The 25,073-nt window shown below is 45.9% G+C and overlaps 1 protein-coding gene and 1 non-coding gene across 2 annotated transcripts in view; both read right to left on the minus strand.

Annotated features, from left to right (window-relative positions):
• Positions 1-1,323: 1,323 nt before the first annotated feature.
• Positions 1,324-1,461, minus strand: LOC114817205. Its single transcript, XR_003765047.1, has one exon. It is a non-coding gene; the product is annotated as a small nucleolar RNA SNORA7 (small nucleolar RNA).
• Positions 1,462-12,961: 11,500 nt separating this feature from the next.
• The window catches only part of MRAS (muscle RAS oncogene homolog), a 137,999-nt gene continuing 125,887 nt past the window's right edge, over positions 12,962-25,073 (minus strand). Inside the window, exons 5-6 of the mRNA XM_029073953.2 lie at positions 17,144-17,223; positions 12,962-13,414 (exon numbers count right to left, since the gene is read on the minus strand). Coding sequence (XP_028929786.1) covers positions 13,315-13,414; positions 17,144-17,223 — 180 coding nt within the window. The 3' untranslated portion in view covers positions 12,962-13,314. The remainder of the gene's footprint in view (positions 13,415-17,143; positions 17,224-25,073) is intronic.

Genomic DNA, 25,073 nt, shown 5'->3' on the forward strand with positions numbered 1-25,073 from the left:
AGCCAAGAATGAGGAGTTTTTGTTTCATGCGAAGGTTGATAGGCAGCCATTGGAGGTTTTTGAGGAGGGAAGTGACATGCCCAGAGCCTTTCTGAAGGAAGATAATCCGGGCAGCAGAATGAAGTGTAGATTGGAGCAGGGAGACAGGAGGATGGGAGATCAGAGAGGAGGCTGATGCAGTAATCCAATCAGGATATTATAAGAGCTTGTACCATCAAGATAGCAATTTGGATGGAGAGGAAAGGGTGGATCTTGGCAATATTGTGAAGGTGGGACTGGAAGGTTTTGGTGACGGATTGGATGTGTGGGGTGAATGAGAGAAAAGAGTCAAGGATGACACCAAGGTTGTGGGCCTGTGAGACGGGAAGGATGATAGTGCCATACACAATGGCAGGGAATTCAGGAAGAGGACAGGGTTTGGGAGGGAAGATAAGGAGCTCAGTCTTGCACATGTCAGCAGTCATGTATTGCCAACAGTGAGATGTCCTGCTATGTGGTAAGCTCCCTGGGGGCAGGGATCATGTCTAGTATACTCTCGCAAGCACTTAGTAAGTCTGCCCACTGTAGGTGCTCAATAACTACCATCGAATGATTGACTGAAGGCTGAGACTGTTGTGCCCTGTGACTTCTGGATTAAACCAGATGAGTGGTGAGAAGCCTGAACATGCTCTTTCAGTCCTTACATGCTACCTGTCTTTTTCTCATCCTTTTTTTTTTTTTTGGTGCTTGTTCTATTTTTCATTTTATCTTTCCTCGTGTGTCTACCCTTAGCCTTTTTCAATCAATTAACCAGTGGGATGTATTAAATGCTTACTGTGTGCAGAACACTATACTAAGTGGTTGGGAGAATGCAACACAACAGGTAAACATATTTCCTGCCCTCGGGCTGTGGATCCCTGTGGAGCTGAATTATCATTTTTGTTCACCTGGCTCTGCCACGTTGTTGGTTCTCACTACCGCCTTGGCTTGAATGTTAGTTAGAGAATGTTCACCAACAACGTGAGGCAATTTGGATCCAGAGCTCCATGGTGTAGACGGTGTTGCATATTGTGAGACCACAGTTTGAATTTTCCTGAACGTAGAGTTCTATAGGAACATCTTGTCTGATGCCATCGAGTCGTTTCTGACCCACAGCGACATCACGGACACGTCTCTCCCAGAACGCCCAGCTCTCCATCTGCAATCATTCTGATAGTGGATCCATAGAGTTTACTTGGTAAAAATATGGAAGTGGTTTACCACTGCCGCCTTCCATGCAGTCAACTTAGGTCTTCACCCTTGACTGTCTCCCATGCCTCTGCTGCCCAGCACGGGTGAGTTTTGACTTGTAACAGATTGCGTTCCACTCGCTAGCCACTGGCCAAGCTAGGAATGGAATGGGTAGGCCTCTGCTCGACTCTCCCTCCCATAGCCGAGGCTGGTAGACTACTGGGAAATCTCCAGATGCATCCCTGAGAGGGGCATAGGAACATCACTCCTTCCTAATAGGGGCCCTGGGTGCACATTTCTTCAATGCTTTCTCCCATTCGCTTGTGTCATCCTGATTTGCTTTCCTTATTCATCCCCCCTTCTAGCCCCACAGCACTAATAATAATAATAATAATGCTACTTTTTAAGCACTTACTATGTGCCAAGCAATGGGGTAGATACCACTTAGTCAGGTTGGACATAGTTTTCGTCCTTTATGGGGCTCACACTTTTATCCCCATTTTACAGATGAGGTAATTGAGGCACAGAGAAGTGAAATGGCTTGTCCAAGGTCACAGAGCAGACATGTAATAATAATGAATAATAATGTTGGTATTTGTTAAGCGCTTACTATGTGCCGAGCACTGTTCTAAGTGCTGGGGTAGATACAGGGTAATCAGGTTGTCCCACTTGAGGCTCACAGTCTTAATCCCCATTTTCCAGATGAGGTAACTGAGGCACCAAGAAGTTAAGTGACTTGCCCAAAGTCACACAGCTTACAGGTGGTGGAGCCGGGATTAGAACCCATGACCTCTGACTCCTAAGCCTGGGCTCTTTCCACTGAACCATGCTGCTTCTTGGAGTGGGGATTAGACCCCAGGTCCTTCTAACTCCCAGCTCATGCTCTATCTTCTAAACCACGTAGCTTCTGTGAATCTATATACATATCTGTAATTTTATTCATTTATATTAATGTCTGTCTTCCCATCTAGACTGTAAGCTCGCTGTGGGCAGGGATTGTGTCTGTTATTATATTGTAACTCTCCCAAGCACTTAGTACAGTGCTCTGCACACAGTAAGCACTCAATAAATACATGCCTGACTGATTTCTCAGTGCAGTGCCCCGTTCACAGTAGGCGCTCAGTAGACACTATAAAATACATAAACAAATGAATGAATAAATTAATGATAATAAAGGGTGGGGAAAATAGAAAAAGACAACATGGGCAAGCATGAGTGGAGGCCAAAGCCAACTTTTCAATCAAGAAAAGATTAAAGGTCATGAACGATCTGCTCGCAAAACTGCATCAGTCCATGAATCAATGGTAATTATTGAGCACTGTACTAGGTATTTGGCAGAGAATATAGTATTCTTCTAATTGTGGACTGGGGGTCTTTGATCCTATATAGAATTACAGATGTCAGACAACTTGAAATAGTCACATTCAAGTTCCCAGGTGATATGGGAGTCAAACCTTTGATTCTTCTTCCCATTGCATGAAGACTATTCGGTGTACTGGTCTGAGATCCACTTTTATCCTTGGCCTATGAAGTGCTTTCTGCACCATCATCTTTATCACCAACATCATCGATGGCATTTACTGAGCATTTACTATATGCAGAGCATTGTACTAAGTGCTTGAGAGAGTACAGTACAACAAAGTTGGCAGACACGTTCCCTGCTCACAGTGAGCTTACAGTTCAGAGGGAGAGACCAAGGGAGTTTAAAAAATTCTGTCACTGGCTTTTCAGGGGAAAATTCAGTAGAAGATATTGTTGCATTGAACTGTTTGGCAAGAGACACTACACTGAAACTTTGATGCTATTTGCTGATCCCTGGCAAAATCAAGCCCTTTGATTTGTTCAAAGTCAAGTGAATTAATTAATTAATTAATTCAATCATATTTATTGAGCACTTACTATGTGCAGAGCACTGTACTAAGTGCTTGGAATGTACAATTCGGCAACAGATAGAGACAATCCCTACCCAATATCGGGCTAAGAAGGGGGGAGGCAGGCAAGAAAACAAAACAAGTAGACAGGCATCAGTAGCATCAAAAATAAATAAATATATACACATCATTAATAAAATAAATAGAATAATAAATACGTACAAATATATACAAGTGCTGTGGGGGGGCGAGGTGGGTAGAGCAGAGAGAGAGAGTCGGGGTGATGGGGAGGGGAGGAGGAGCAGCAGCAAAGGGAGGCTCAGTCTGGGAAGGCCTTTTGGAAGAGGTGAGCTCTTAGTAGGGCTTTGAAGGGGGGATGAGAGGTAGTTTGGCAGATGTGAGGAGGGAAGGCATTCCAGGCCAGAGATAGGATGTGGGCCAGGGGTCAGCAGTGGGACAGGCGAGAACGAGGCACAATGAGGAGGTTAGCGGCAGAGGAATGGAATGTGCAGGCTGGGCTGGAGAAGGAAAGAAGGGAGGTGAGGTAAGATGGGCCAAGGTGATGGAGAGCTTGGAAGCCAATAGTAAGGAGTTTTTGTTTGATACGAAGGTTGATAGGCAACCACTGGAGATTTTTGAGGTGGGGGGGGAGGTGATATGCCCAGAGCGTTTCTGTAGAAAGATAATCTGGGCAGCAGCGTGAAATATAAACTGAAGTGGGGAGAGGCAGGAGGTTGGGAGATCAGAAACCCAGGTCTTCCAGGGAATAATGCCTTTTTCAGATTAAATCGCCTTATGATTGTGTCAAGTGAGAAGGGACACCTTTGTGAAAGTTGCACAGAAGTCTATCACTTGTCAATTGAAATAATAATCCTCCTCTTCCTCTGCCTCCTCCTCCTCCTCCTCTTTCTCCTTTACCTCCTCCTTCTCCTTTCCTTCCGTCCTTTCTACCATCCTTCCCTCCCTTCCTTCCTTCTTTTTTCTTCTTCCATTGATTAAGCACTTATTATGTGTTAAGAGCTAGGGTAGATGCACAAGATCCACAGTCCTGGACAAATTGAGCACACGAAATGGTTATTCTTTGTGTTGTTGCATTTAATGCTTTTCACAGGTGGTGCTGTTTCCTCTTTTGTCTCCTTAAGGTTTTTTTCACGTGAAGCTTTTGGTCAGAGTTCTACTCCCTATTTGAGGGGACTGAGCCTTGTTGATATGGCCTCAGCAAATTGCCTTCCAGTTTTCAGCTGGGCTAGAACGTTGTTTGAGGCTTGGTGTTACTGTGTCCTTAAAACACTCCCTCTGTCCTCCTAACTTGGGCTTCACAATTTCAACTCTTCATTCAGCAGCTGTCTGGTTCTCTTGCCGATGTTCATTCACCACACGTGATCCATCCAGTGTGGCTATTTTAAGGTGAGCAGAGCTTCAGGGCTAGGAGACTGACTCCATTCTGGAACTTCATTGCTCTCAATCTTGTCCTGCCATTTGATATTGAGTCTAGACCCTAAGTGATGCTGGAGAAGCCTGATTTAAGGAGCCTGTGTGGGGGCCAGTTTTCACATCCATAGAGAAGGTTGGACAACAATACGGCTTTGTAGACCTTGATTTTGTTCTGGGGCCTTATACTATGCTGCCCTTACATGCTGTTTTACAGTCTCCCACATGATGTAAGCCAAGTCCTCTAGACTGTAAGCTGTTTAGGAAGGAAGGAAAGAAGGAAGGAAGGAAGAAAAGGAAGGAAAGAAGGAAGGAAGGAAGAAAAGGAAGGAAGAAGAAAGGAAGGAAGGAACCAAGGACAAATGGAATGAAGGAAGAAGGGAACATGTCCACCAAATCTGTTTATTGTTGTATTGTACTCTCCCATGCACATAGTACAGTGCTCTGCCCACAGAAAGTGCTCAATAAGTATAACTGATGATTGATTGAAAGCTATCAGGTCAGACACAGTCCCTGTTCTTCACTGGGCTCACAATCCAAAATCCCCATTTCACAAATAAGGGTATTGAGGCCCAGAGAAGTTAAGGGACTTGCCTGAGATCACCCCACAAGGAAATGGGAGGGTTGAGATGCAAACCTGGTTCTTCTGATTCCCAGTCCCTTGCTCTTTCCATTTGGCTACAGTTGGAGGATTGAGAATATATTTCAAATCCTAGAGCTCCTCTTCCTTGTGGCTTTGTTAGGCACCTAGAGTTCCAACTGGATTTGGCAAACCCCTGCTGGGAGATGACAAAATGTCTTCCATCAACCCCAAATAAGATCACTGTGGCTCAAGTGGAAGCCTATGCAGTCCTGTTGCCCAGTGGAAGGCTCGATATCCCAACCATGTGGCCATGTGGAGAAAGGCTAGGGGTCTTCTTCTCCCTTCTTCTTCTTTCCTTTTTTGTCCTTTAATGGTATATGTTAAGTGCTTACTTGGTGCCATGCACTGGACTAAGTGCTGGGTTAGATTCGAGGTAATCAGATTCGACACAGTTCATGTCCCAGTGGAGCTCTAAATCTTCATCCCCATTTTACAGATGAGGTAAGTGAGGTTCAGAGAAGTTGTGATTTTTTTTAATGTCATTTGTTAAGCGCTTACTATGTGTTAGGTACTTTACTAAGCAGTTGGGTGGAGACAAGCAAATTAGTTTGGACACAGTCCCTGTCCCGCATGGGGCTCTTGATCCCCATTTTACAGATGAGGTAACTGAGGCCCAGAGAAGTAAATTGACTTGCCCTAGGTCACACAGCAGATGAGTGACTGAGCTGGGATTAGAACCCATGACTTTCTGACTGCCAGGCCCGTCCTCTATCCACTATGCCATGCTGCTTCTATGTGTACCTGCGTGTGTTTGTGTGCATGTGGGTATGTGATTGAGTACATAAATCTATTCACAGTGAAGTTCAGTGGAGTACCCGGGAGAATGATGATGAATTCTCTTTTCTCTCTTGGTCTCTTGGTCCTTGGTTTCACTCCTCACCCTGTCCCAACTCCTCCTCTCCCTCATCCTCAGCACCAAATTAGCATAGAGTACAGGGTTGGGGAGAGGAGAATACCCTAGCCCTAGGTCCCAGGAGCCATGTGAGAAGAAACTTTCAGCCTTTCGTGGAGGGGATGTCCATCTAAGAAGGGGTGATTGGAAGATCAGGCCCTGGGCCTGACATCTTGGCAATATTCACCCAAGGAATAGAAAGGGAACTGGGCTGGAGATTGTTGTGAAGGGCAGAAGGAGGAACTCATGGCATGAGAAATGGAAGACAGGTCTTTCCAAGAGGGTGAGGAATGGGGGCTGCAGGGGCGGTAGAGTACATCATCGAGTATTGATTGAGCAAGAATCAATCAATCCATCAATGGTATTTATTGAGGACTTCCTGTGTGCAGAACACCTTACTAAGCACCTGGGAGAGTACAATATAACAATATTGATAGGCACGTTCCCACACAGAACAGGAAGCTGCGCTCGGCACTAGTATATCTCAGTGAATTTAGGCTCATCACAAGGATGCATTCTTCGAACACCTGAAAGCAGAAAGCTCAAGGGGGATTGATTGTGTGTGTGATGTTTCCTCCCAGTGAATAAGAACACCACATTGTTCTGCATTTCCAAGCCCCTTAGACTTGGAAGTGACTCAGAGAGGCTTATGTCAGAAGCTGTCATTAGCCTCCAGCTGCAGAGTTAACTAAGAGCTCAGGAGCTGGAGGTGGGAGGAGTGGGGGGGGGGTGCTTTGGAAAGGAGGGGAGAAAGGATCTTTGGGGGACAGGACGGTTGGACGGTAACGAATAGTACACGTCTCCCAGCTGGGACTTCAGCCTCTGCTAGAGAGGCACCAACTCAATCGCAGGGATGCTGCGGCTTCAGACAGAGCCATGGAGCCCGGAAGGACACGTACTCAGGAGAGCCAATTGCCAAAGCAAAACGACTTTAATTATGCTCTGTTTCTGAAGCAAAATCAGTCAGAAGAGAACCAGGAAAGGCCTGAGGAAATCTCACGACACCCTCTCCTCAGGGCTCTGCACTTGCTCCGTTCCAGCTTCTAAGTTCCATTCCACTTATGATGCGAATCACAGATTGGCCCTGCTCCTTCCGTTCTGAATTTCCTGTTTTGGTTTGGCCGGTCTGGCCTGCTGCTGGTTACCTTGACCTTCGTTGCCACCTGCCAGGGGTAGGAGGGGAGCAGGGTGGATAAAGGGATGGGGAGGGGTCACCAGCAGAAGCTTTGTTCCTTATTCCCAGATGAAGCAGGCAGATCCCTTGGGAAACAGCCAATACAAGCAAATATTCCTGTTGGGAATTTCCCCTTTCGACACTGGGGATGGGAAAGAAATCCTTGCCTTCAATTACTTCCAATGTAAAATGGGGATGAAGAATGTAAGCCCCATGCGAGATGGGGATTGTGTCTAACCTGACAACCTTGTAATAATAATAATGACGTTGGTAGTTGTTAAGTGCTTACTATGTGCCGAGCACTGTTCTAAGCGCTGGGGTAGATGCAAGGTAATGAAGTTGTCCAACGTGAGGCTCACAGTCTTCATCCCCATTTTACAGATGAGGTAACTGAGGCACTGAGAAGTTAATAATAATAATAATAATGTTGGTATTTGTTAAGCGATTACTATGTGCAAAGCACTGTTCTAAGCACTGGGGAATACAAGGTGATCAGGTTGTTCCATGTGGGGCTCACAGTTTTAATCCCCATTTTACAGATGAGGTAACTGAGGCACAGAGAAGTTGTGACTTGTCCAAAGTCACACAGCTGGCAAGCGGTGGAGCTGTGATTAGAACCCATGACCTCTGACTCCCAAACCTGGGCTCTTTCCACTGAGCCACGCTGCTTCTCTAAGTTAACTTGTCCAAAGTCACACAGCTGACAAGTGGCAGAGCCGGGATTAGAACCCACGACCTCTGACTCCTAAGCCTGCGCTCTTTCTACTGAGCCACGCTGCTTCTCTACCTTGTGCGGACCCCAGCACTTAGGGGACTCTCTATTTCAGGTTCCTCCATCCTTTTGGGCTATTTCTGACTTTGGCTGGACTGAGCGCTTGTGGATCACCTTTAGGGGTGGTAGATATTGGTAGGGGGTGTGGGGAAATGGGGTCCTCCAAGCTTCTGATCCAGCCGCAGATCTTTTCTTAAAAACAGAGCCCCCAAATGTCCTGGAGGCTGCATGAGCCACTAAGGGAGGGGCTCAGAGCTGGCTCCAGCAGTGACAGAATCCTTTCTTCCAACTCCTGGAAGGAGGCAAGGGTCTCTGGCGTGGGGCTGGAGTGGGACAAGCAAATCCCACAATCCCAGTTACGTATGGTCCTGATTGTGCCTGGCTGGCTCTTTCCTGTTTTGGGTCAGAGGCCTTGTAACCCTAGCAATGGAGGGGCTGCAGTGTTATCACCCTCGTGCGCACACACAGGCACACCCATGCGTAACTGCCCACGTGGGCAACCCATATGCACAACAGTTCCGCATGACTCTCTCACCCTGAGGTCAGCTGAGGTCAGGGGCTCTTAGCCCTGTCGGATTCTCTGGGGTCTTCTAGGGTCTCACCTAAACACTGCTGCCAATGAAAACATTCCCTTGCCTTGGTGATTCTCGGTCCTTTGTCCTCACAATCAAATGCTGAACGGAAGACCGTGGACCGACGAGAGGGGATGGGGGGCTGAGAAGGGATGGGGGGCTCACATTTTCATGACGGAGGCTGGTTTTCCCCCTTTGACATTCCCCTCAAAGCAGGTAGAGAAAGAGAGGAGAGGGGAACACTGATGTCAGGCTGATTTCAGTCAGGGTCGAACCTTGGGAAGCAAGGTCAAGCTACTCTGGTTTCTCTCTCAGGAGGTTCAGAGTCCTCCTGGATGTAGAGAAAATGTGGGAGTGGAGGAAAAGCGGGATATCATGGTAGAAATTCCAATTCCCTAATGGGCTTTCCTGCTGGGAATGCTGGATTCTTTTTACCTCCACGCCTCTCTGGTGTATCCTCGTTAAATTGGAAAGGCAAACAGTTAATCATATTTTCATCCCCTCAGGAAGTTGTTTCTGGGCAACCTGACAAGATGACAACAACACTCACCACTCAGAACTGGCCATTTGTGGCAGTGTCCTGTGCTTGATTGCATTGAGGGTTTTCATTTGTGGGCACTTATACCGTGAGAGCTCTCAAACCCCCTCCACCATCCAACCCTCCAATTCCCTCCCCCTCCTTTTCACCCTCACCTCTTCCACTCATCCTTCTGCACACCTGCCCCATCCCAGTCTCGGTCCCCACCTTGTGTCCATCTCTTATAGCTTTATTTTTGGTATTTGGGACCTTCGACTGTAACCTGTTTGGGGCAAATGGGTTGAGTGTTCTGAAATGCACCCTGCCCTTGGAATGATCCCAACATTAAAAACACAACGAAAAAACATGAAACCAAACAGAAATTAAGGGCCAACTCCAGAACTTTCTTCTTGATCGTATCTGATGTCGGAAGTGTCTTTTCATAATAATAGTAATAATAATAATTATGGTATTTGTTAAGTGCTTACTGTGTGCCAAACACTGTTTTAATCGCTGGGGTAGATACAAGGTAATCAGATTGGACACAGTCCCACACGGGGCTCACGCTCTTATCCCCCTTTTACAGATGAGGTAACTGAGACACAGAGAAGTGAAGTGACTGGACCAAGGTCACCCAGAAGACAAGTGGCGGAGCTGGGTTTAGAACCCACATCCTCTGACTCCCAAGCTGGAGCTCTTACCAATAGGCCACGCTGCTGAAGTTTCAGAAGGGAAACCCCAGGCCTCAAGGAGGCCAGTGATCCAATCTGGTTATGGGAGCTCAGACAACACAGTGGCAGAATCAGACCAGCTCTCTGCGATTTCCCAAAGGACAGCTGGTTCCCCTGCCACCTCTCCTGGCTCTGCCGGCCCTGGAAACCCCAGGCCAGCTCTGAAGTGAGACATTTGGAAGACACTGTGCCAGAGTGGGTCATGTGTCAACTTGTGGTCTGCCTTCGGGAAAAGAATTAGTCCCCAAAGAGGACTGTAGAGCTTTCTTTCTTTGTCTTAGAGTCCCAGGTAAGGGGGTGGCTCAGAGGATGTTTTTGGGCTCGTGTGGAGGTGGTGGCTGGGATGGATTCACCATATTGGCACTGAATGGCCCCTTCCGTCTCCTGTGGCCTGAGAATCATCCCGTCACCCTTCGCTAGTTCACAGCACTGCAGGACAAATGTCTCACCACGTAGCTGAATTGTTTAGTGAGAAGCATTGTGCCCTAGCTGAAAGAGCTGAAGCCTGGAAGTCAGAGGACCCGGATTCTGATCCCAGCTCCCAGCCACTTGGCTGCTTTGTGATCTTGGGCAAGTCATTTAACTTCTCTGTGCCTCAGTTTCCTCATCTGTAAAATGGGGATTAAAACCTATAGTGCCTGGCACATAGTGAGCATTTAACAAATAGCACAGATGTTATTATGAGAAGCAACCTGGCCTAGTGGATAAAGCATGGGCCCGGAAGTCAGAAGGACTTAGATTCTATTCCCGGCTCTACCACTTGTTGGCTGTGTGACCTCAGGTAAGTAACTTAACTTCTCTGTGCCTCAGTTACCTCATCTGTAAAAGGGGAATAAGACTGTGGCCCCAATGCAGGACAGGGACTGTGTCCAACTTGACAACCTTGTATCTACCTCAGTGCTTAGTACACTGCCTGGCACTAAGAAGAAGAAGGATGGACTACTCTATTGTACTCTGCCAAGTGTTTAGCACAGTGCTCTATACAGTAGGCACTTCATTCATTCATTCAAGAGTATTTATTGAGCGCTTACTATGTGCAGAGCACTATACTAAGCACTTGGAATGTGCAATTCAGCAACAGATAGAGACCATCCCTGCCCAATGACGGGCTCAAAGTCTAATCGGGCAAGACAGAAGAACAAAAACAAGACAACATAATCACGATAAATAGAATCAAGGGGATATACTTAATCAATGCCATTGATTGATTCCTTCTCCTCTCCCCAGCTAATCTTTTTCCAACCCTGTCCTGATAAGAATAACAATACTGCTAATCATAACGATGAGTTAGAATCCCAGCTCTGCCACTTGTCAGCTGTGTGACTGTGGGCAAGTCACTTAACTTCTCTGTGCCTCAGTTCCCTCATCTGTAAAATGGGGATTAAGACTGTGAGCCCCACGTGGGACAACCTGATTCCCCTGTGTTTACCCCAGCGCTTAGAACAATGCTCTGCACATAGTAAGCGCTTAACAAATACCAACAAATACCAACATTAATAATAATGATGGTATTTGTTAAGCACTAATTATGTACCACGTACTGGGGTAGACAAAAGATAATCCCGTAGGCAGGCATCTGTCTATCAAGTCTGGTACACTGCATTCCCCATTCACTTAGTATAGTGCTCTGCACACAGTAAGCGCTCAATAAATATGATTTGTTCATTGATTGTTGTCAGTTCACAGTCCCTGACCCAAAAGAGCTTACAATTTATGAGAGAGGGAGAATGGGTATTTGATCCCCATTACTTACCCTAGTGCTTAGTTCAGTGCTTGGTATATAGTAAGGGCTTAATAAATACCATTATCGGTCTGGTAATTATTTATCACAGCACAGAATAGCTAAGTGATTTGCCCAAGGTCACACAGCAGGCAAGTTCATTCATTCAATAGTATTTATTGAGCGCTTACTATGTGCAAAGCAATGTACTAAGTGCTTGGAGTGTACAGTGGCAGAATTGGGATTAGAACCCAGGTCTTCTGACTCCCAGGCCCATGCTCTTTCCACTAGGTTACCTCTTTTCACCATCTTGGAAAGAAAGGAGCTGAAGTTGTTGAAAAAAAAAATTCCAAGTTAAACTGTTGAAAAAAAAATTCCAAGTTAAACTTTGAACTGTCCTCTTCAGGTGAGGTAGGGGTGGGCCAAAGTCCACAAGGGCTAAAGGAGAATGGGATCAGAGACACGGCCCCTTTCCTCACCCCACAAAGATACACACAGGCCAATTCCCAGCCCAACCCTGAATTCAGCAAATTTCTCTTTACGGGAGAGGATTAGTAGGGTACTGATCCCAAGAAGAAAATCGGTAGGAGATTTTAAAACCCAGGGCCCTGCAGTCCGGCTAGACTGTAAGCTCCTTGCAGGCAGGGATCGTGTCTATTTATTCTCTTGTATTCTCCCAAGCTCTCAGTAAAGTGCTCTGCCTGCATACAGTAAGTGCTGAATAAATACTTGATTTAAGAGTCAAGACGATGTGTCTGGGAAAAAAATAATAATCCAGAAACGAACATTTATTGCCCTCAAAATAAATTAATACATTTTTTAAAAAGTCAGTAATCTTACATCTGCCTTTGAATACGTCCGGGTTACCAAAAAAGCCTTTATTAACCTGGCATGCACGGTCCCTCCCTCTTCCCTCCCCAAAGTACAACGCCCACCCCCCAATCCCTCCCAACCCCGACCTCCCACCCGACTCAACCCTCCAAACAGAAACATCCTTCTTCACCCCTCGAGTTTATGGACTGTGGCATTGGCTTCCTTCCAGGGTTTGATACAATGTTTGGAAACCCCAGGAGCAGCTGGGATTCATTCCCAACCTCCGCGTTGCTGGGCTTTTGTATTCAGTGGAGTTTTGGCACTGCTGGGGGAGCTCAGTGAAGAGAAGAACGCGAAGCCCCGTCAGGCCTGATACAGACCGGAGGCTTCTCCAGGCAGTGGACACTGGCTCCTTTAAAACAACCAAAATGACAAAAATCCCCCACCACCCCCCGCCCCCAATCCTGGCCCTCTGACCCATGCTCACACACCGTGGGCTGCTGGGACCAAAAAGGATGCAAAAAGGATCCATTCATGGCTTGATTTAGACATGGTTCACGTGAATAAACACTTCCACAGAAAACCAACCCCCCTTCCCTCCCACCCCACCCCCGCCCCCGCCTCAAAAACCGCAACACACCCACTCAGAGAGAAAGGTCCCAGGAGGAGCCGGATGTGTGGGCATTTCAAAGGCCGTGGAAAGCTGCTGACTTCCTGGGTCCCCCCCTCCAACCCCGACCTCCGGCCTCTCATCCCGCTGGCCATGGCAGGATGGACTGCCCCACCCGCCCCTCCCTCGGCCCTCCCCATGGCACAATCTGGCCAGGGACACAAGTGTGGCCAAGAGGCCTGCGGCTTCCCGGCCAAGGCCGCTGGCCAGAAATGGTTTTTGGTGCAGTTTGGCGGTCGGGGGCGCCCCGAGGTCTTTCTGGTTCACATTCACGGCCGCGGAGGGGCCCCGAGGCCCCGTCACAATATCGCGCATTGTAGTCTGTGGGAGCTGGGGGCCCTGTCCCCCCGCCATTTTGTCTTTTTCTTCTTCTTCTGGCTTTTCTCTGGGATCTGTTGCCTATTAAGAAGAAGAAAGGAAAGAGAAAAGAAAGACAAGACACAAAACAGCAACTTTAAAAAAAAAACTAAGCAAAAAAAAGGGCTATGGGTTGAGTCAGCCTGGGGACTTTCCTCCTCTCCCTCTCTCCCTGGAGCTGCTTCCAGAAAGGGTCATTGTTCTGAGGTTTACTTTAGCAAAGGCTCTAGTCTAAAGCCTACTGCCCCGCAGGGACAGAAAGATGAGGAGAAAGGAAAACAGACAGAGGGAGAGGGAACATCCAGAAAGCAGAGGGCAGAGGGAGGATGGGAGCTGGGTGACCTTGGGAAAGTCACTTCACTTCTCTTTGCCTCAATTCCTTCATCTTTAAAACAGGGATTAAGACTGTGAGCCCTTGGTGGCAGAGGGAGACCTTGGGAAAGTCACTTCACTTCTCTTTGCCTCAATTCCCTCATCTGTAAAATGGGGATTAAGATTGTAAGCCCTTGGTAGGACAGGGATGGTGTTCAGCCTGATCACCTTGTATTTACCCCAGGCACACGGACAAAAAAAACGGCTAATTCACTGACCCTTCAGACCAGAGGTAGCTTATAGATTGAAGGCTGATCCAAAGGTCATCTCATCTAGTCCCCTGCCTCGGGGCAGATTTGTAATTAAATCATCCCTGCACAGATTGAGGGTGTAAGAGTAAAAAATATCTGCATCTCCCAAGGTTTTCTGGTCAACCCCACCCTCACAGCAATTTTGTACACATCCACATCTCTGTGTTCCCCTACCTGTACTGTATTTTAATGTCTGTCTCCCCTACACTAAAACTGTCAGCTCCTTAATAACAATAATGGGGATATTTATTAAGCACTTACTATGTGCCAAGCACTGTAGTAGATACAAGGTAACCAGGTCTGCCAAGGAGCTCACAGTCTTAATGAGGAGGAAGCAGAGGTGTTAAATCCCCATTTTGAAGATGAGGGACCTCTATCCGAGAGATGTTAACTGATCCATCCAAAGTCACATAGCAGGTAAATGGCAAAGCTGCGTTTAGAACCAAGGTCCTCGGACTTCCAGGTCTCTGCTCTTTCCATTAGGCCACTGTGTTTATCCTTGAGAGCAGGGGTCATTCCTATCAGCCCTACAGTAGCAGATTCTCCCAAATGCTTAGTACAGTGCTCTGCCCACAGTAAGTGCTTAATACACAGAACTGGTCGATTAGTAGGAACTTAGTATTCCCAATGGTTAGGAATACATCGTGCTATCAGACTTTAATCCACCCTGCTGCAATTTAAGGCAGTTCGACCCAAATGTTTCGACTCTGGGAGTGGTTTGGGGGTTGGAATTAATGACGTTCGGAGTCCTTACTCACGACGAAGAGGATGAGGTGTGGGGGTGGGAGGAAAGAGGCGGGCTGGGGGCAGGAAGAGATTTACTGGGCTGCAGGGCAGCAGTTTCCAAGGCGAAGCTAACGATCCTGGGAGTGCTGAGTGTAGGTTTGGATCCGGGCTCTTTCCTGGAGACCCTCAACTGGGCAAATGGGGGGCCCCACTCAGACAGACAGTATTAATGATCACAGTAAGAGCAGTAAGTTTATACCACCTGGTTAGCTTAGTCTGAACTTCAAAAGTTGACAAGCTAGTTATAAAGATTTTGTTAAGGTTTGCTCAACGTAGGCAGGGACTGTGTCTTTTGTTGTGATATTGAACTCTCCCAAGCACTTATAAAGTGCTTTGCACACAGTAAGTGTTCAGTAAATTCGACTGAATGAATGAATGAAGAGGTTCAACGTTTTTCGTGTAGTAACTCGGTAAGGAGGATAAGTGGAGAAGACCATGAGTGGTTTTGAAGAGTTCAGTGTGAAAATCCAAAGCAATACAGATGTAAGTTTGTTTTTTTTCTCCCAGTTATAGAATCAGGTGGAGGGCATTGAGAAGAAATCCAGCGCAGAAGGACAGTGAGTTAAGAGGATAAGATGAAGCTGTGTGGTTGAGATTGGAGATTGAGTAGAGCAGTATTTTTGATTAGGAAACTCATTTATGCTACAAAAAAAAATCAAGGAATAAGAACTGCAGAGTTTCAGGCTTGCTGAAATGTCAGGACACCCGTCAATCAATGCTATGTAGCGAGTGTTTACTAGGAGTAGAGCACTGAACTAAACACTTGCAAGAGTACAACAGAGCTGGTAGTCATGTTTCCTGTCCACAGGGAGTTTACAGTCTAGACGAGTAGCTTTACAGTCACTCACCTCCCTTTACATTCTACACCACTCCCCCACTGGTCATTTGTTCCAGGCTTGAACTACTTTTGAAATCAGAATGTTCTTCTTATGGTCTATCCTAAATCCCTCTTGGTACAAATCCATTTACTCCACACTAAGGCAGAAAATAGCAATCACATATTTGTTTTCAAGTACTACTTATTCTTATCATTCCAAGGACTAAAAGCCCCAGAGTCTTATAGACATCAATATTATTAATAATAACAATTATTATTATTGTTATTGCCTCCTTATAATATGTAGTTTCCATCCTTCTATCCCCCAATCCACTGCCCTTCTTTCTTCTTCCTTCCATATCTCAGAGTGACAAATTCAAATGTGGATGGTGCCTTACTGATGCTGAGTTCTGAACAAGGACTGACTTGACGTTCCTTACGTTCACACCACATCCCGTTTGATTTGTTTAACTTTAGCACATGGATAAATCACACTGGGCTTGTGGTCCACTTTGACTCAATCCATCGATCAATTGCCTTTATTGAGCGCTTACTATGTGCAGAACACTGAAACTGCAGAGTTTCAGGCTTGCTGAAATGTGAAATCTAAGCTTTTACTGTAAATTTTAAGGTCTACTATATTCATGCTGAAGTATGAACTTGGGTGGCTCAATTAAGGAACACAGCTATTGTTCCTAGCCTGTTAGAACAGTGTTCAGCACTTAGAAGTAAGCACTTAATAAATACCATTAAAAAAAAAAGCTCATCTCTAGGCATCAACTCATTTTGAGCAGGGGACATGTCCACTAATTTTGTGGTACTGTACTTTCCCAAGTGCTTTCGACAGTGCTCTGCACGTAGTAAGCGCTCATAAATATGAATGATTGATTGATAGTAATAGTAGATGCAACATGGCCTAGTGGAATGATACCGGGCCTGGAAGTCAGAAAGACCTGGGTTCTAATCCCAACTCTGCCACTTGTCTTCAGTTTGACCTCGGGCAAGTCACTTCATTTCTCTTTGAGACAATTACCTCATCTTCAAAATGGGGACTAAGACTTGGAGCCCCATGTGACACAGAGACTATGTTCAACTTGATTTGCTTGTACCCAAGCCAGCACACAGAACAGCATCTTTCACATAGTAAGCGCTTAACAAATGACATTTTTTTAAATAGCAATAATAGCAGTAATAATAGTAGTACCTTGTGGGCAGGGATCATATCTAGCAATTTGATTGTATTTTACTTTCTCAAGGGCTTAGTAAAGTGCTCTTCACATAGTGATTGCTAAATTCTATAAACTCCATCCCTCATTAAAAAGAAAGAAAAACACAACAAGCAGAAGCTGGGAAGCATCACCCTGGATGCAAGGAACTGGTTATTCATTTATCCATTCAATCATACTTATTGAGTGCTTACTGTGTGCAAAGCACTGTACGGGAGATTGGTCACAGGACAGCAAACCACATGAACTACAGTCCCCAGCAAAAGCCCGAATACAAGCCTCTCAGACAGGCAGGGACGTGCTGAGGGCTTTTGCTCACCTGATGACTCTAACGAGGTCATGGAAGGCTTTATCCACATTTAGTGGTGGGTCCTTGGCACTGGTTTCTATGTACGGAATCTGGAAGAGAAAAAACGTTGACATAATCACAGAGAAAAGGACTTTTAGACTCTCTAGCATCCTTCACCCAACGGGAGCTTCACACTCCCCAGTGAGCCCCTTGTATCCCAAGACATTCACACACACACACTCTCTCTCTCTCTCTCTCTGAACAACTGAGGGGAAGCCGTTCTGGGTTATAATGGATAGATTCCAGGCCTGGGTCCTAATCCCGACTCCGCCACTTGTCTGCTGTGTATGATCTGGGGTAAGTCACTTCACTTGTCTGGGCCTCAGTTACCTCATTTGTCAAATGGGGATTAAGACTGTGAACCTCATAAGGGACAGGTACTGTATTCAACCTGATTTGCTTTTATCAGGATTTAGTATGGTGCCTGGCACATAGTAAGTGCTTAACAAATACCACAACTATTATTACAGCATGGCAGTTGATGGAATCGCTTCACAATTTTATTAGACTCCTCCTCAGGGTGGAAGAAATTTTGAGAAGTCAGGAAACCCGTCAATCAATGCTATGTAGCGAGTGTTTACTAGGAGTAGAGCACTGAACTAAACACTTGCGAGAGTACAACAGAGCTGGTAGTCATGTTTCCTGTCCACAGGGAGTTTACAGTCTAGACGAGTAGCTTTACAGTCACTCACCTCCCTTTAGATTCTACACCACTCCCCCACTGGTCATTTGTTCCAGGCCTGTACAGAAGCAGCGTGGCTAGAGAAGCAGCGTGGCTCAGAGAAGCAGTGTGGCTCAGTGGAAAGGGCACGGGCTTTGGAGTCAGAGGTCATGGGTTCGAATCCCAGCTCTGCCACCTGTCAGCTGTGTGACTGTGGGCAAGTCACTTCACTTCTCTGTGCCTCAGTTACCTCATCTGAAAAATGGGGATTAAGACTGTGAGCCCCACGTGGGACAACCTGATTCCCTTGTGTCCACCCCAGCGCTTAGAACAGTGCTCTGCACATAGTAAGCGCTTAACAAATAACCAACATTATTATTATTACTTTTGAAATCAGAATGTTCTTCTTATGGTCTATCCTAAATCCCTCTTGGTACAAATCCACTTACTCCACACTAAGGCAGAAAATAGCAATCACATATTTGTTTTCAAGTACTACTTATTCTTATCATTCCAAGGACTAAAAGCCCAGAGTCTTATAGACATTATCAATATTATTAATAATAACAATTATTATTATTGTTATTGCCTCCTTATAATATGTAGTTTCCATCCTTCTATCCCCCAATCCACTGCCCTTCTTTCTTCTTCCTTCCATATCTCAGAGTGACAAATTCAAATGTGGATGGTGCCTTACTGATGCTGAGTTCTGAACAAGGACTGACTTGACGTTCCTTACGTTCACACCACATCCCGTTTGATTTGTTTAACTTTAGCACATGGATAAATCACACTGGGCTTGTGGTCCACTCTGACTCAATCAATCGATCAATTGCCTTTATTGAGCGCTTACTATGTGCAGAACATTGTACTAAGCACTTGAGAGAGCATAATTCAACAAGAATTGATAGACGCATTCCCTGCCCACAACAAGCTTTCAGTTTAGAGGGGGAGATGGTCCTCTCCTGGTTCTCCTACTATCTCTCTGGCCACTCACTCTCAGTCTCAGTACCTCCACTCTGTCTTCCATCCCCTAGCTGTGGGGGTCCCTCAAGGTTCAGTTCTGGGTCCCCTTCTATTCTCCATCTACAGCCACTCCCTTGGAGAAGTCATTCACACCCACAGCTTCAACTACCACTTCTATGCAGATGACTCCCAAATCTACATCTCCAGCCCTGATCTCTCTCCCCCTCTGCCATTTCACAATTCCTCCTGCCTCAAGACATCTCTAAATTTAACATGTCTAAAACAGAACTAGGTATCTTCTCACCCAAACCATGTCCTTCCTCTGAAGTTCCCATCACTGTAGACAGCACAACCATTCTTCCTGTCTCACAAGGCTTGGCATTATCCTTGACTCCTTTCATTCAACCCACATATTCAATCTATCACTAATCTTGTCAGTTCAATCTTCACGTTGCTAAAATCCACCCTTTCTACTCCATCCAAACTGCTACCATGGAAATCCAAGCAAATGTTTTATCCTGCCTTGATTGCTATATTCACCATTTTGTTGATCTCCCAGACTCCTGTCTCTTCCCACTCCGATCCATACTTGATTTTGCTGCTGGATCCTTTTTCTAGAAAAATGTTCAGTCCATGTTTCCCCACTTGTCAAAAACCTCCAGTGGTTGCCCATCCACCCTCGCATCAGAAACTCCTCACCACTGGCATTAAAGCACTCAATCACCTATCCTCCTCCTACCTCACCTCCTTATTCTCCTACTACCACCCAGCCCACACACTTCACTACTCTAATGCCAACCTGCTCACTGAACCTAGATCTCATCTATCTCACCTCTGACCTCTCACCCATGTCCTGCCTCTGGCCTGGAATGCCCTCCCTCTTCATATCCAATAGACAATCACTCTCCCCGACTTCAAAGCCTTGTTGACGGCACATCTCCTCCAAGAGGCCTTCCCTGACAAAGTCCTCCTTTTCCTTTTCTTCCACTCCCTCTGTATTACCCTGACTTGCTCCCTGCATTATCACCATCGATGGTATTCACTGAGCACTTACTATGCGCAGAGCACTGTACTAAGCACTTGGGAGAGTACAACAGGTGGATCGACCCATCAGTGGTATTTATTGAGCGATTACTGTGTGCCGAGCACTGCACTTGGTAGGGTATGATACAAAAGGGCAAGAGAATACAAGAGAAGCAGAGTGACATACATATACGGCTGTGTTGTAGCTACATATACGTAATTTATTAATTTATATGAATGTCCTCCCTCTTCACATCCACCAAAGTAGCTCTCTTCCCCCCTTTAAAGCCCTACTGAGAGTTCACCTCCTGCAGGAGGCCTTCCCAGAATGAGCCCCCTTTTCCTCTGCCTCTCTTCCCCTCCCCATCGCCCCTACTCCCTCCCTCTGCTCTACCCCCTTCCCCACCTCACAGCACTTGTGAATATTCATACGTATTTATTATTCTACATTCAAAGCACTTAGTGCAGTGCTCTGCACAGAATAAGCATTCAATAAATACGTTTGAATGAATGAATGAATGTCTGTCTCCCCCTGTACACTGTAACGGCATTGTGGGCAGGGAATATGTCTGTTAAATTGCTATATTATACTCTTCCAAGAGCTTAGTATAGTGCTCTGCACACAATAAGCGCTCAACAAATATAAATGATTGACGTACACAGACATTCATATGAATAAATTACAGATATGTATATAAGGATTGTGAGGCTAAGGGGGGGTGAATAAAGAGTGCAAATCCAAGTCTGGTGCAGAAGGGAATGGGAGAAGAGGAAAGGAGGATTTAGTCAAGGAAGACCTCTTGGAAGAAACGTGCCTTTAATAAGGCTTTGAAGGTTGAGAGAGTAATCGTTTTTTGGATATAAAGAGGGAGGGTGTTCCAGGCTAGAGGCAGGATTTGGGTGAGAGACCGGAGATGAGATAGATGAGCTTGAGATACAGTGAGAAAGTTGGCATTGGAGGAGTGACGTGTGCGGGCTGGGTTCTAGTAGGAGAGCAGCGCTGTGAGGTAGGAAGGGGCAAGATAAATGAGTGCTTTAAAGCTGATGGTAAGAAATTTCTCTTCGATACACCGGTGGATGGGCAACCACTGGAGGTTCTTGAGGAGTGGGGAAACATGGACTGAACATTTTGTAGATAATGATCCTGGCAGCAGAGTGAAGTGTGGAATGGAGTGGGGAGAGACAGGAGGTGGGGAGGCCAGCAAGGAGGCTAATGCAGTAATCAAGCCTGGATTGCACATTTTCTTGGATTAACGTGGTAGCAGGTTGGACGGAGGATGCCTGGTAACATTTTCTGGCTTCCTTTGTAAAAACTCAGTTCATCTTCGACCTTTGAAAGGGGAAAATGGCATAGTTGAAACTGCAGTAGAATATTACTCTTGGAGGCAGAATTTGGACTCCAGAGAGAGATTGAGTTTTCACTTTTCCATATAGATAACCAGAACATTTGACCAAAATTCACCATGCTTCACTTATTGTGAAGGATGCAAATGTTCAGCACAACACAGCAGGATAAAAATGGAATGCTCCCTTGAACCTTTTCTAGCGCTCATTTTTTTTTAACCAGGATGGTTTGGAGTCATTAAGGCCACACACATAGAAAGAACTCTTCCCATATTTAGGCTAGAACTCCTTGGAGGTCACAGAAACATTAACACATGCTGAAATCTTTCTTTTTTATTGGCTTGCTGCAGGCAAGAAAGGTCAATCACCATTCCAGGCAGCTGGAGGCAGGGGAAAAATCTCTGGTTGCCAGAAATAGAGCCAGGGAGACTAGACACACTTGCTCCACTGGACATAATAATTGTGGTGTTTCTTAAGAGCTTACTATGTGCTAATCACTGTCCTAAGCACTGGGGCAGATACAAGATAATCAGTTCCAAATGGGGTCCACAGTCTAAGCAGGAAGGAGAACAGGTAGTAAATCTCCATTTGGCAAATGAGGGAACTGAGACACAGAGAAGCTAACTGAGTTGCCCAAGGTCACACAGCAGACAAGCAGCAGAGGCAGGATTAGAACCCGGGTCTTCTGACTGTGAGGCCTGCACTCTTTCCATTAGGTAAAATTGCTGCTCTATAAGATTCACCTGCCCTGATCTGGGAAGACATCACTAGAGGTCAGGCAGCAGGTCACTTTCCATTTCCATCCAGGTTTATCACCATCAATGGTATTCACTGAGCGCTTATGATGTGCAGAACACTGTACTAAGAACTTGGGAGAGTACAACAGATTGATCGACCCATCAGTGGTATTTATTGAGCGATTACTGTGTGCCGAGCACTGCACTTGGTAGGGTACGATACAAAAGGGCAAGAGAATACAAGAGAAGCAGCGTGACTCAGTGGAAAGAGCTTGGGAGTCAGAGGTCGTGGGTTATAATTTCGGTTCTGCCACTTGTCAGCCGAGTGATTCTGGGCAAGTCACTTCACTTCTCTATGCCTCAGTTCCCTCATCTGTAAAATGGGGATTAAGACTGTGACAGGTGGGACAACCTGATAACCTTGTATCTACCCAGTGCTTAGAACAGGGCCTGGCACATAGTAAGCGCTTAACAAATATCATTATTACTAATAGGATAGGTAGACCTGATCTCTGTCCTCAAGGAGTTTACAGTCTAGTCTTCCTTTTTATGACATTTTTTAAGCGCTCTCTACATGCTGGGTACTGTACTAAGAGCTGGGGTAGATACAAGCTAATCAGGTTGGACACAGTCGCTATCCCACATAGGACTCACAGTCTTAATCCCCATTTTCCAGATGAGGTAACCAAGGCCCAGAGAAGTGAAGTGACTTGGACAAGGTCACACAACAGGTAAGTGATGGAGCAGGAAAAGAACCCACATCCTTCTAACTCCCAGGCTGGCGTTCTATCCACTAGGCCACGCTACTCTCCATTCCAATGACTCCAGTTATGACCTTGGAGAGAAAGTCGCAGTGATATTAGTCATTCAGGGAGATAAGTGATATGATTTATTCCTAAAAGTTTTTGCATTTATCCCCCATTTGCCTCCCCCTCTGTGGAAAGTCTTTCCTGGAGACAGTGAACAATCCCGGGTATTATCGGCAGGCCTCCGATTCCATTTTTAGCTTGGATATTATTTTGTAACATGGCAGGATCCCAAAGGAAACTTGAGCTGTCAGTTTCTAAATCTCCTCAGAACTTTGGCCCCACTTGGGCCTTAAATGGCTGGAGCGGAGAGAGAAGAGGCAGCCTCCTTGGGCTTACCATTTCTGAAGTGCACAAAAGCCCATCTGTTCTCTGAAAATTCCCAGTTTGTTTTTCTGTAGAGACCTCTCTCACCAGCCCTGCAGAGACGCTCTGGCCCACACACTCTTTTTCCTCTACTCTCTCCCCCTTCCTTGTTCCTCTGCAATAATAATAATAGTATTTGTTAAGCGCTTACTATGTGCCAGGCACTGTATACTAAGCCCTGGGGTAGATACAAGCAAATCAGATTGGCCAAAGTCACTGTCCCACATGGGGCTCACAGTTTTAATCCCTATTTTACAGATGAGGCAATTGAGGTGCTGAAAAGTGAAGTGCCTTGCCCGAGGTCACCCAACAGCCAAGCGGTGGAGCCGCATTAGAACCCAGGTCCTTTCGACTCCCAGGCCCATGCTCTACCCACAGAGCTGGGCTGCTTTCCTTCTATAACAACCCGGCCTGCTCCCCTAATGCCAAGCTACACACTGTGCCTCACTCTTGTCTCTCTCAATTTCTGCCCCTTGCTCATGAATTTCCTCCTGCCTGGAATTCCCTCCCCCTTTATATCTGACAGACTGCCATTCTTCCCAGCTTCCAAGCCTTAGAAAACAATCACATCTCCTCCAGGAAGCCTTCTCTGACCAAGCTCTCATCTTCGACCCCTTTTGTCCCTTACCGTATCCCCGATGTATTTTATATTTATTCGTTCATTCATTCACTCACTAAATCATATTTATTGAGTGCTTACTATGTGCAGAGCACAGTACTAAGCGTTTGGAATGTACTATTCGGCAACAGATAGAGACAATCCCTGTCTGTCTCCCCCTCTAGACTGAAAGCTCATTGTGAGCAGGGAATGTGTCTGCTTATTGTTATATTGTACCCTACCAAGCACTTAGTACGGTGCTCTGTACCTGGTAAGTGCTCAATAAATACAAGTCCAATACAACAGAGCTGATAGGCACGATCCCTGCTTCCAAGAGTTTACAGTTTACAAGGGGAGACATTCTTAAGAGTGTCCAAGAGAGATGCATCTTGTGGGCTGGGAATTTTATGGTTAATGAAAGATACCGGTTGGGCCAAGGATGAGAAGTTCCATCAGTTCGTCCGTCCCTAATTGTTCATTTGCATGCTGATGAAGCAGAGAAGCAGCATGGCTCAGTGGATAGAACCCGGGCCTGGGAGTCAGAAGGACCTAGGTTCTAATCACAGCACCACCACTTCCGTTGTGCGATGTTGGGTAAGTCACTTAACTACCCTCCATCTCAGTTTCCTCATCTGGAAAATGGGGATTAAGACTGTGAGTCCTATGTGGGACTGGGACTGTGTCCAACCCGATTACCTTGTATCAATCCAGTGCTTAGAACAGTGCCTGGTACATAGTAAGTGGTTAACAAAGACCTCAATTATTATTATTATTATCATTATTATGCTGAGACTCCTGAGGACCAGCGACTGAATCTGTATTCTTCCCCAGCACTTACTACAGTGCTTCACATACAGTAGGTGTTCAGTGAATACCACTGAATGAATGAGTGAGAAACAGTAACCTTGACTGTAGGTCACTCATGATACAAATAAAAGTGAAATGAAAAGTAATTCTAATAATTATGGAATACATCTAAGTGCTTAATTTGTTCCAAGCACTGTACTATCTATTGGAATAGGTAGAATACAATCAGAGCAGACAGGGTTCACAGTTTTAGGGGGGAGTCACAACTTCTCTGGGCCTCGGGCTCCTCATCTGTAAAATGGGGATTCGATAGTTGTTCTACCTCTTCTTTAAACTGTGAGTCCCTTGTGGGCCAGGGACTGTGTCTCACTTGACTATCCTGTCTTCTACCACAGTGCTTTGAACATACTTGGTGCACAGTAAGCGCTTAACAAATACTTCAATTATTGTCATTACAGGCCCACTGTGGAACCACGGGCAAGTTACAAAACCTTTCTGGGACTCAATTTCCTTGGCAATATAATGGGGATGAGAGAACTGTCCTCCTGCCTTAGATTGTGAGCTCTAGGAGAGACAGGGGCAGTGCAGACTC

This window comes from Ornithorhynchus anatinus, chromosome 1 (genome assembly GCF_004115215.2).
Source record: "Ornithorhynchus anatinus isolate Pmale09 chromosome 1, mOrnAna1.pri.v4, whole genome shotgun sequence".
In the NCBI taxonomy this organism is placed as follows: domain Eukaryota; kingdom Metazoa; phylum Chordata; class Mammalia; order Monotremata; family Ornithorhynchidae; genus Ornithorhynchus; species Ornithorhynchus anatinus.